General features: G+C 43.7%; 2 protein-coding genes across 2 annotated transcripts in view; one reads left to right on the top strand and one right to left on the bottom strand.

Annotated features, from left to right (window-relative positions):
* Window positions 1-2,185, bottom strand: part of LOC106816558 (FK506-binding protein 5-like) — an 18,322-nt gene extending 16,137 nt beyond the window's left edge. Inside the window, exon 1 of the mRNA XM_014821181.1 lies at window positions 2,102-2,185. Coding sequence (XP_014676667.1) covers window positions 2,102-2,122 — 21 coding nt within the window. The 5' untranslated portion in view covers window positions 2,123-2,185. The remainder of the gene's footprint in view (window positions 1-2,101) is intronic.
* Window positions 2,186-2,425: 240 nt separating this feature from the next.
* Window positions 2,426-12,838, top strand: part of LOC106816556 (store-operated calcium entry regulator STIMATE-like) — a 17,338-nt gene continuing 6,925 nt past the window's right edge. Inside the window, exons 1-5 of the mRNA XM_014821180.1 lie at window positions 2,426-2,467; window positions 7,078-7,210; window positions 8,592-8,640; window positions 9,549-9,644; window positions 10,680-10,797. Of these exons, the coding sequence (XP_014676666.1) occupies window positions 2,426-2,467; window positions 7,078-7,210; window positions 8,592-8,640; window positions 9,549-9,644; window positions 10,680-10,797 (438 nt within the window). The remainder of the gene's footprint in view (window positions 2,468-7,077; window positions 7,211-8,591; window positions 8,641-9,548; window positions 9,645-10,679; window positions 10,798-12,838) is intronic.

Raw genomic sequence — 12,838 nt, 5'->3', positions numbered from 1 at the left:
ATCATGCGATTCTACAAGCTGCACCTGACTACGTCAGATGAGCTAAAAATTGTGTTTATGTGCTTAAATGTGCATTTTTCTGGGGAGGGGTCCGTAGCTTTCACCAGATTCTCAAAGAGGTCCATGGCTCAAAAAAGGTTAAGAACCACTGCACTAGAGTAACAGCCTGTTATGAACAATGAGTTTAACAACGTATCTTTTATGCTACACACCAACATTCACGATTCAATAGTTATGTAAAATGATTAAAATATGTGTAAAGGAGCAGTGTAAAGCAGGTATAAAAGGTCTCAGTTAGCTATGCAGGGGGCCTACATACAATAGTACAACGCATCATGTTTTATAATGTGTATACAGGGTTAGAAATTACCTTTATAGCCAGGTAGCAAGCACTTGCTATCAGAGAAAATGGCCAGGCAGCAAATTAACTCACACAGGCAGAAACTTTAGTGCTTTTACTATGGTTTATTAGGAATTTCTTAGCAGCAAGTATTTGCTGGTGACATTAATTAAGAGCAGGCAGGAAACTGGCCCACCTGTGGGCAGCAAAACTGGTGCTTGCTGCCCTTCATTTCAAACCCTGTGTAAATATAGTTCAGGCTATTGCACGCTCCTTCTGACAGCAATGACAAATTAAATATCACTATATTTATCTTGCTTTCTTTACCATTGGTAGAGTGGAGAATAAGAGCAGGGGCTCCGTTACTAGATTCCCAGGTGGAAATACTCTATTCCCAGTTCCCGGCTAATTAAAATTACAATTTTTGCTTTCCCACGTCCTGGTTGACGTCTATTCCTGAATCACGCAAACTTTATATATATGGTATTTTCCAGTTCCCGGATAATTAAAAAGTCCCAATCCCCAAGTTGTTTTTATTTACACCTGATAATATATAAATTATTTATCAGATACAAATAATTCTAGCTTCCACTATTATTTTTCTGTAATTATTCTTTATTTATGGATGATCCTATCCACATTCTAGAATTTTTACATAAATATTATTATATGAGGTATGCATTTATAGCTTATAGTACTGCTATAACACTGAATGTACTATGCTTGTAATCCCCAAAACAGAGTGACAGTAGCTAACACTCTGCTTTTAATTATTTATTTTGTATAAAAAAGACCAATTCTAAATGCAGCAAAAATTAATGTGTGAAAATTTAAATTGTGAATTAAAGTTGGAATACTTCGATACTATGATTACACCAGAATATGATTCCAATAAAAAGATACAGAAAATTACTTATAAATACTTATAATGACATGTATCCAATGTTTAATTAGATTTTGACATTACTATACTGTATACATACAACTGCAACACTATAGTGTAGTGGAAATGCTATCTCCCACTTGACTATATTTTTTAGTAAGTAAAGTATATGTCACTATGATAGTATTGAAGCAAATTCTCCCAGAGTCATCACTATAGCATATTTCCATTGAGGTCTCTAATATACCACCTGCTCAATATCAGATTCCCAATTCTTCTTCTTGTTTTCTATGGCTATGCTATTTTTGTATGCCATTCCCACCATTACCACTGATGTCCATTGCATGATTGTTTTTCAACAATAAAATAGGAAATAAACTTGTTTGCATCAAACTTTTGAGAATAAATGATATATAATGATAACATTTTCTTGGTCAAATTACTGGGGATAATTGCATGAACTTAAAAGTTTAACATTTACTACACGTGGTGAATAGGGGATCTGCTTGTGACGAAGCTAAAATCAGTCATAACAACACTGACAAACCCTTCTTAAATAAACCGAAAGGAAAATATATCATCACGAGAAAAAGATACCAGTACTGTTGCACGCCTCATGGGGTCTCAACACAATATTACAAAACTCGAACTGAACCCGACTTTAGATTTTTCCTGCTGAATTCCTTTGCCGCATATCCAGTCTTCCACCGCCCCGCAGACTTTCATGCCGATGACGTCCATGTAGGCCTAGTTTCCCGGTTGTGACGTGTTATGTTTAAAGCTTAAATTTTGATGGCAATTGTAAGCGATATAATGGAAAAAATGTCCAACGAATTCAGGGACAACTCATGAAATAGCTATAAAAAAGAAATACTTACCAAAGTCGATTTTTCATCCATATCTTTGAGAACTAAAACTCCTCAAAAATTAGTACAAAATTCCAAAATGGCAGGTGTTCTCGCTCACGCATGCGCACTTCATAAAAATGCACGGAGAACTTTTATAATGTACCGTAAATTTAGCAAAAAGGCGGGCGTATGGTTCATAGATATATAATCAGGCTGATCTCGAGTATGATATTTTATTATAAACTGTAAAACATAAAGAAAAGTTAATTAATCAATAATTAAGACCAGTTGTGAGTTGAGTTTGAGGTGTCACCGGGTATCAGTTGTGAAGTGACATAACGATAATCTTTCGCTATGCCTATGGCCCACGCCTCTTTATCGGTTATCCGTCGCAAAGTGAGCGTGTCATTTTTAATATGTTAGAGGAAAATGTATAATGAAATGTTCCAGTAATTACATTAAGTAGACGAGACGTGTGAATATGATGGATGGGGGCATAAATCTTAGCATTGCTGAATGCGATAGACATAAATCTTGAAAGAATAAACCAATAATGTTTTTATAGACGGCGCTGTTGTAGACTAGCGGAGCGTTTCTTTTCATGGATGTGATTTCATTCTAAGCTTTCCAATGAGGCCAGCGAGAAAAGTATTTAAATAGTTTAATAATTATTAGCACAAGTTTGTAAGTATGACATCAGCATTGAATTAACAAACTAAATGACGACCTCACTTTGAACTAGGATTAGAAAGAGTTGATTGGTAAGTCACATTGATGATTGTCATGACGCTCATGAGTCATACTCATAGTCTGTAAGTCATAATGATACCGTACTCGTACTCATACTCATACTCATAGTGGTGCAAATCCACTTTAGGCACCTTAGGTATCACGAAGTAGAAGTAGAAGTAGAAGTGATGCACAGATTTCTGTGCATCATCAACTGATGCACAGACTTTCCGTATATCAAGGAATGATGCAAAAACCCTAACCTTAACCCTAACCCTAATAGTAACACAGTTCGTGATACATAAGCCTAAGGTTATACTTTAGGCCGTGGCTACGCGACCGGTTCCGGACGAGGAGCCGCTAGGCTACGCATCCGGACATCCATCTCTCACAGTGATCTTGCGACACGTACACGCATGATTGCGCAATGGGACGCTCTGCTGATTGCCGTGTGTGTGTGTGTGTGTGTGAGAGAGAGAGAGAGAGAAAGAGAGAGAAAGGGAATGTGTATATGTGTGTGTATGCGTGAAATGAGTAGAGAGAGAGAAGAGAGAGAGAGAGAGAAGAAGAGAGAGAGAGAGAGAGAGGGCGCGGCTGCAGAGAGAGAGAGCTGTGCGTGTGTGAGAGAGAGAGAGAGAGAGAGAGACGAGAGAGAGAGGAGAGAGAGAGGCGAGAAGGAGCGGATGAAAAGATAGATGGCATAAGCAGTGCGAGTATATTGTATATTTTCGGCACAGCAAGAGCGTGCCCGTTGCGCAATCAATATGAAGGCGTCAATTACCGCGCCAAGAACCTAGCCTATTTTAAATCGCGGCTTAAAAGTCGCGCGATCAAACATGTTGCAGTGGATCGTCGGATGCGTAGGGCCTGGACGCTAGGTGACCGGTTCCGCGGATGCGTAGCCTGGAGGCTAGCGACGGTTCCGGACACGCGTAGCCACTGGCGTATACTTTTATGAGCTTAGGGTTAGGGTTAGGATTTTGCATCATTCCTTGATATAGCGGAGTCTGTGCATCAGTTGAATGATACAGCAGAAAATCTGTGCATCACTTCGTTTGATACGCTAAGGTGCCTAAAGTGGATTTGCGCGCCTCATGGTCATAAGTCTAATTACTATCTAGGGTCTATGCCCCGGGACTGCCGGAACGTACCGCTGGCGTACGGTCCGGTATACGGAAGCGTAACCCTGGTAACTATCTAGCTTATATGGTTTAGGGTTAGGGTTAGAGTTCAGGAGTTACGGGAGTAGGCGTAGGCGACTCCCTAGTACTCGTTAGTGGATTAGGCGAGGTACCGGTCCGCATATTAGATATGTCAGTAATTTAGACCAGGGTAACGTTCGCGGTATAACCGGAACCGTAGCCAAGTGATATGTTCTGGCAGTAACCTCTGGGGAGGACATTAGACCGGCTATCAGCGGTCAGCTGACAAATGTGATATGTCAATGTCAGTTGCATCCGTGAGCGCAGCATCGACTGTGTATGACAACTCATCGCAGATTCATAGAACTCAGATTTAGTGTTTCTTATGCCGGTTACTTATGCCGAGCTGTTAGCTTATGTCATTAGGTTAGTGTGTTTACTGTTACACCATGCACACAACATACCTAAATAAACCGTGCCCACATGATTGATGTGGGTGCACCGCTAGAGCCTTTGGGCTTCTAAAGCGCTATTCCTCCCAAACTACACCAGGAGTACAACCAAGATTGATTAGTATTTAGTCGCTGTTGGGGGTTTGCAGCCATCGACATGCTGCCCATAAGCATAGCACACGAACAGCACAGCAGGGAACTAACTTTCCGTATCCGCTCGCATCGCAATTCGCTGATGTCATTTTCAGCCATTTGCTACGCATATTTTTTTAATGAATCGCAGTTGTGGCGATGCCAGGCCCATGGCGAGATTGTAAACGAAACATACATGTTTACAATTTACCTTTTATTCTCAGGGCATAGCTTTGGCGCCGCGTCAATGATAATGCCACGTTACGGCCGATTTTATTGAACTTGTTAACAACCAAGGCCAACGTGACTTTTAAACAATGCCTGCACTCCCCCCCCGCTCTCCCCGTAACATCAATCAATATGGCCGGGCCCGCAGGCCCGTATACACAGACAGCTGTGCTGGTCGCTGCATGCTCTCACATGCTGCTTTCTTCGGGGACCGTTTGAAATAATATAAAAGTGGAGGATGTCGTGGTCGAGGAGTCGGATAGCTTGCCCTTCACAAATCGGCTAGAGACTGGTAGTTTCATCAATGTTTGGAATTATATAACGTAAGGAACCAACATTTGATTAAAGTTTTAGACAATTATTTTTACCTCGGCCAACATGGGCGACCACCGTTCCAAGCTTTAGCTTTCACTGTCGCCCGGCCCGATATTAATTTTTCACTCGACATTGGCAAGATCGCAACAGCTGTTTAAAACGCTGCGGGGCAAGCGTACAGAATCGCTAGTGTGTGGCCTAGGCTTAAGCTACTAGCTAGGCTAGCTAGTCCACCGATAACTACGGCCAAGCATGCACTGCGGTGTAAATTTGCACTGCTGATTGCGTCTGAAAAAAAATGTATACCACATTTTATGCCAATTGATATGGGCAAAAGTTTATTTTGTATAGCACATTTGCTAGAATGGCAATTTCTTTGCGTCGGAATTGTTCCTGCACAGCCTGAAGCATAAATAGCGCGTACCATAGCATTGATTTGCTTAGATGGGGCTTGTGCTCCCCGATGGCTATGATCACTAGCTGACTATCACATGTTGCACATTCTCGATGTCATGCAGCGGTGACACACCTGGCACGCAGCACGCAGCAGACATTATCCCCCGGCCCCGACCGGATGACCAGCACCATGTAGCATGGCTATAGAACTACAGGCACTTACTCTAAATTAGTGCGGATCTATGAGATGCTGTAGACTGTGTAGTTGCTAGAGGAATACTACAATGTACACATGTATCGCACGTGCACGCACACGTCACAGCTGCGCAGAGCAGGCACATGTGTTATTGTCGATTATCTTCTGTAAATGTGTTTGGATATATATTTAAAATGGCAAGTATAGTCATCAGCCTACGTTTTGAAAGCTATGTAAGGTTAGACATATATTGTCAAAGTGGATAGTGTTTATTAGTGAAAAAGCCATACGACCCCTTACACCACAGGTCATCTTCGAAATAAGGCATCCTGGACGCATGTGATTCGCTGTCAGATCAAGATTAACTCCCAGACGCACCCATAATGCATAAAACCTACCATAAGTCTAGCTCGTAACACTGGTGGGAGAAATAGGTTACCAAATTCTTGGAAAGCATATATTAGTAATGTGTGTCATAGTCACTTCCTTAATTTACGATGCGATTGCATGGCGTTTCTGTCTTAACTGTGATTGAGATGCAATCAAAGCGGCGTCGGCGCTAATCATCTGTATCATCTCGCTCGAGACAAATGGCCTTTTAATTCCTCCGCGCAACGGAAGGTCATGTAATCGGCTCCCGTGGTGTGTGTCGTTGGTGTGTTGTGCATGAGGCGTTGGGCGCGATCGATTTCAGCAGCAGCTCGCCTTAGGGCGTCCAGTGCAGGGCAGCAGCCAGGCAAGCCCGAGCGCAGCTGGTTATATCACATACATTGTTACAGCGCTCTGTGGGAGGTATGCACTCTCCGTGAGTGGCCCTGCTGTCTAACGTGTTTACGTACTGTTACTGCTGCTAGCTGCATGGCCTGTTGCGTGCTGCTGGCTGCTACTGCATCGCTTTTGCTGCTGACTGTAACTGCTACTCAGCTGTTATGCTGTTAGGCTGCTCTGGCTGCAGCTGCTGCAGCTTGCCCCTGCTGCTGATGTAAACGCCTGCTAGACTGGTACTCGGCTGCTTTTTATTGCTGCTGCGCGTGTTGGGCCGTTCGTTGCTGGCTGCTATTGCTGCGTACAGTGTTTGCTATACTGACTGCTGCTGCTGCCTGTTTGGCTGCTACTACTACTGCTGCTGGTGTTGCTGTTGTTGCTGCTGGCTGTTTTGCTATTGGCTGTTTGCTATAGCTGCTGATTAGCTACTGCTGCTGCTGCTGCTAGTACTATAATACTACAGTGGCTGCTGCTCGCTAGCTACTACTGCTGCTGTTGCTGTTGATTGGCTTGCTGCTGTTGCTATAGCTGACTAATACTACTGGGCTGCTACTGCTACTACTAGTGCTATTTCTTTGCTACTTTGTCATTCTAACACCTGCTTCACTATGCATTTGTCAGATCGCATTTTAATGGATGGCGCGGTCGTAGCGGAGGTTTCTACGCTGGTGTCGGCGCCGGGCGTCGATCCAGGTCTTCACTGCTCCCACGGCTCGCTCACGAACAAGTGGGGCTGGTTTCGTGCAGGGTCTGCTGGCACTAGTCTCATTCTCAGCGCTAATATGTGAGTGGTTCCGTGAGTCTTTCGTCCGTGATAGTAGGTCTCCGTGAGGTCGTTCAGTGACGTGGATTCGCATGAGTGGTTGCAGTGAGTGGGTTCTGTGAGTGGTTTTCATGAGTGGGTTCTGTGACTGTGAGTCGTTCCGTGAGTCGTTCCGTGAGTCGTTCAGTGAGTCGTTCCATGAGTGGTTCAGTGAGTGGTTCCGTGAGTGGTTCAGTGAGTGGTTCCGTGAGTGGTTCCATGAGTGGTTCTGTAAGTGGTTCTGTGACTGTGAGTCGTTCCGTGAGTCGTTCCGTGAGTCGTTCAGTGAGTCGTGTCAGTGCTAGCTGGTTCCATGAGTGGGTCCGTTCAAGTGAGTGGTTCTGTGAGTGGTTCCATGAGTGGTTCTGTGAGTGGTTCTATGAGTGGTTCTGTGAGTTGTTCTGAAGCCATATGTTTTTATTGACCGTAGACTGACTTTTTTAGCTTCTATTACATCTATTCCATCAACCATGTTTAGCTTTAAGTCTTGTGCAGTAATATCTGTATAGTTGTGTATCTCTACAACAACCAACAAATAACAAACAACAACACGCAAGGCAAAGTAGTTCTAAACAAGCAACAAAACAACATAGGGAAACAACAATAATCAACACCAACAAAGAGCAAACAACAACAACAAGCATCAACAACAAACAAACAAACAAAAACAATCTACAATCAACCTGCGAGGATCCAGATGCACCCTATCTCACAATAAGGTGTTAATTATCAGGTTCTCCCCTAGGACTTTAAAAGGGATGTTCGTTTATGGGCATATGGGGGAGGGCCCGCCCCGCCGCGCCACCGCACGGGAAAAAAAAAAAAAAGGGGGTTGTACTAATTAAAGATGTGACTCATAAGTGATCCCAATATACAGGTGAACTCGATCAGTATGAAGATGTGTGCGTCAAGCTGGAAAAACACAGCATGGCTGTGTTGGGGTTGCCAAAAGTAAACACAGAGCTCTGGAGATTAGGGCATGTCGATCAATGCGCCAAATAAGGCGCGTCGATACGCCAAATAAGGCACATCGATACGCCAAATAAGGCACGTCGATACGCCAAATAAGGCACGTCCGATACGCCAAATAAGGCACGTCGATAGGCCAAATAAGGCATGTCGGAAGATTTATGGGATGTTGCAAATTAGTTTCAACTTTGAAGGCACCTTGGACCCGGCATTTGTTAAAGGCCTGCGGAGAACCCTGATATCATATAGCGTGCTGCCTCCCTGAGCCTTACGAAGGAAGATTTATCAATCTATATGACATTCTTATATTTAATCATACATTCTATGAAGTGATACTAAACTTTTTTTTAATGTCAGTGTCAGTAAGTGAATGTTCTTAATTGTATCGTTTCAGTTAAGAGGTTTTGTGAGCCAAAATCAGCGAGAAGACCATGGCTAATATGGTAGTATATCAATATATCACTTATGTTTACATTCATGTCAAGGTTTTATTAATCAGTGTGGTTTTGAAAGCACTAGGCTTAAATAATTTTAAAGATTGTTATCTTATCTTAAACATCCTATTTATCTCTCTCTTCTCTCTCTCTTATATATATATATACTATATATAGATATCATATATATATAATATATTATATATATACTTATAGTTATATATATATATATAATTGTACATGGTGGCGAAATTAACGGGAGTCCGGAGTCCTAAATATCTCGCCTGATGGTTAGCTCGGGTCGGACTCCCGACGTTGATGTTTGTGACGGCATATCGCACCAGGGAGTGGGGCCGTCGGTGAGCTCCGCCGGTGGAAAAGTTGTGCCATACTACCTAGTTTCGGTTGCGCGGAGCACAGCCTCGCGCGCATCGGCGGCAATACCCCGCCGGAGCGGATGGGGGAGGGTATTTTTTTAGCTAATGTCCAAAGAAAATTTGGCAGACTGCATGAATCTTAAAAATAAGCACATGCGTTATTGTTAATATCTTTAATTTTGAACCTCAGACTGCAGACTCCTTCATTTTGCTACGGACTACCTCTTTTTGAGGGCAGGGAGTCCATTGGACTCCCTTGTTCAAAAGTTAATTTCTACCCCTGATTGTATAAGATTCAGGATATATATGATGAGGCCCAAAGAGTGTTAGGTAGCCACTGGCTTATCAGTCTTGCAGCATGGTCGAGTGATAGAGTAAATAGCTTAGAATCCATAGTATGTGGCTGAATTTACCATACAACAAAATTAAATTAAATTATAGCATTCAATAATTTTCCCATCAAACTATATACCACATCCATATATCGGATTACAGTTGTGTTGCTAGCTAGTGTCTGTAGATTGAATCTCATCGTTGCAGGTTTTACGATACTTCCAAGCAGGGCCTGGGAGCACTGCTCATACATTTTGCCAACGTCCTGCTCTCTGATGCCTTCAAGGGCGACCCCTGTACTTGGTAAGAAGTTGTCACTAATCCCTGAATTCCGTGGGCTACCCTAAAGCTGGGTTTACTACGTACCGACTTTATGTTGGTGAATTGGCGAGTTGGACCAATTTTTCGATTCGGCAACTCGGAGTCAACTGGCGAAAATAGAACATGTTCTAATCTCCCGACTAGTTGCTATCGATCGGTTGGTCGCACAGGCAACCTTTGCGTTTACACTGCCGATTGTCGGTTATATAGTTCAGAATTTGGTCCAATTCGTCAACACAAAGTTGGTAGTGTAAACACAGCGTTACACGATTAGCTTTTAACTCGAGGATCACGGACCGTAACAGGCCCTACAGGCCTCAACGCATATTTTCAGATCTGGTTGTCCTGTCGGGCAACAAGAAGTAATTTTTACTTGTTCGAATTTTGATTTTACTTGTCCAAAACTTACTTGCAATCTATGAACCGTTAAGGTCCATTTCTGGTTCAGTGCATATCGTAATACAGTATACAAATAATACAGTACAGTATAAAATAAAAACGTGTGAATGTTGCGCGATTGTGCCCTGATGATGGCATGATGATGATATTTGGCTCAAAGGATGTTAGGAATATTAAACTAGAAATTTACACTTGACAGTTGTCCGTTCGGGCAACTAGCCAAGAGAATAACTTGTCCGACGTAGACTTTCACTTGTCCCGGGCAATAGAACAACGTTAGTGTCGAGGGCTGCCCTAGTACAGCCGTAACGATGCTAATTTTATCACAAGAAAGCAAAAATCGTGCATCCTGCCATAACGTATTTGTTCTTCGTGCCATATTGCGTGTGCCTACCGCACCACCGCGTGTTTTTGCACGTGCAAGCGACTTGACAAACACCTCGGAATCATTGGCAGAGTGCCAGAAAATCTCGATCCTCCCAACCACCGCGTGCTGTGTGTCACTTCCAGCCACAGCTGCCTACTAACGAGCAATTCTCGCGTCTGTACATTTTTTAATTGATTTTTAAGTCGTTAATTAAAATTATTTTAAGATCTTTCTGTGTTGTTCCGCGACAGGTACATCGTTAGCTTCCTGCTGGACTCCACGCTGGGTCTGGTCATTATCTACCTGGGGCTCAAGGCTTCGCAGTGCGTGTTCGTGCGGATGCTGGGATGGATGAAGTTTCAGCTAGGCGTTTCCCGTTGCGCAATCATATGGAAGGCCATTACCGCCAAAACCTACCTATTTTAATCGCGCTTAAGAGTCGCGCGATCACTGTTTGAGTGGATGTCCGGATGCGTAGCCTGGAGGCTAGGTGACCGGTTCCGGATGCGTAGCCTGGAGGCTAGGCGACCGGTTCCGGACGCGTAGCCTGGAGGCTAGGCGACCGGTTCCGGGTGCGTAGCCTGGAGGCTAGGCGACCGGTTCCGGACGCGTAGCCACTGCGTATACTTTATGACTTAGGGTTAGGGTTAGGGATTTTGCATCATTCCTTGATATACGGAGTCTGTGCATCAGTTGATGATACACAGAAATCTGTGCATCACTTCGTGATACCTAAGGTGCCTAAAGTGGATTTGCGCCCTCATAGTCATACTAATTACTATATAGGGTCTATGTCCCCAGGGTACTGCCGGAACGTACCCTGGGTACGGTCCGGTATACCGGAACGTACCCTGGTAACTATCTAGCTTATATGGTTAGGGTTAGGGTTAGAGTTAGGGTTAGGGAGTAGGCGTAGGCGACTCCCTAGACTCGTTAGTGGATTAGGCGAGGTACGGTCCGGCATATTAGATAGTAGTATTTAGTACCAGGGTACGTTCCGGTATACCGGACCGTACCAAGGATATGTTCTGGCAGTACCCTGGGGGACATAGACCCTATCAGCGTCACTGACAATGTGAATGTCAATGTCAGTTGCATCCGTGAGCCACATCACTGTGTATGACACTCATCCAGTCATAAATCAGATTTAGTGTTTCTTATGCCGGTTACTTATGCCGAGTGTTACTTATGTCATTAGGTTGTGTGTTACTGTTACACCATGCACACAACATACCTAATAAACCGTGCCACATGATTGATGTGGGTGCAGCTAGAGCTTGGGCTTCTAAAGCCTATTATCCCAAACTACACAGGAGTACAACCAACGATTGATAGTGTTATCGGCTGTGGGGGTTGCACATCGACATGCTGCCATAGCATAGCACAGAACAGCACAGCATAGAATAGCGTACCATAGCATTATTTGCTTAGATGGGGTTGTGTCCCCGATGGCTATGATACACTAGCTGACTATCATGTTGCACATTCTGATGTATGCACGGTGACACTGGCACGCATGCACGCACAGACACGCATGCACCCATGTACATGGCTATAGAACTACAGGCACTTACTCTAAATTAGTGCGGATCTATTGAGAGTGTAGACTGTGTAGTTCTAGAGGAATACCTACATGTACACATGTATGCACGTGCACGCACACGTACACGCGCGCACGCACACGTGTTGTCATTATCTTCTGTAATGTGTTTGATATATATTTAAATGCAAGTAATAGTATCAGCCTACGTTATGAAACAATGTATATGATATTGTAAAGTGTAGTGTGTATTAGTAAAAAGCATAGCACCTTAAAAGGTCATCGTTCTGAAATAAAATATGAGCATGATATTGCTTCAGATAAGATTACTCACACCATATTGCATAAAACCTATGATAGTCTAGCTGTAACACTGCAGGGTTCTCCAAGCTTTTTCATTATAGCATGGCGGGTGCTGCCTTTACGGTCCTAGTTGCAAATCGCCGAAGGCGGTTTGCGTGCTAGGGGGGTCTGGGGGCTATAATATTTAGCATGGCGGCTATGATATTTAGAGTGGCGGGTGCATTTTAGGATGGCGGGGCTCGACGATAGCCTGGCGGGCCGCCAGGCTATAAGTGCTGTTGGAGAACCCTGCACTGGTGGAGAAATAGGTTACCAAATTCTTGGAAAGCATTTAGTATGTGTGTCATAGTCGCTTCCTTATTTAACGCGATTTGCATGCTGTTTCTGTCTTAACTGGATTGAGATGCAATCGAGGCGCCGGAGCTATCGCCTGTATCATCTCTCGAGACAAATGCCTTTTAATTTTACTACTGTTACTGCTGCTGCTGCTGCTGTTGCTGCTGCTGCTGCTGCTGCTGCTGCTGCTGCTGCTGCTGCTGCTGATGTACTGCTGTCGTACTGGTACTG

This window comes from Priapulus caudatus, unplaced genomic scaffold, assembly GCF_000485595.1.
Source record: "Priapulus caudatus unplaced genomic scaffold, Priapulus_caudatus-5.0.1 Scaffold1415, whole genome shotgun sequence".
Lineage (NCBI taxonomy): Eukaryota > Metazoa > Priapulida > Priapulimorpha > Priapulimorphida > Priapulidae > Priapulus > Priapulus caudatus.
Note: the sequence above shows the minus strand (reverse complement) of the source record. Positions and strands in the feature narration are given on the sequence as shown.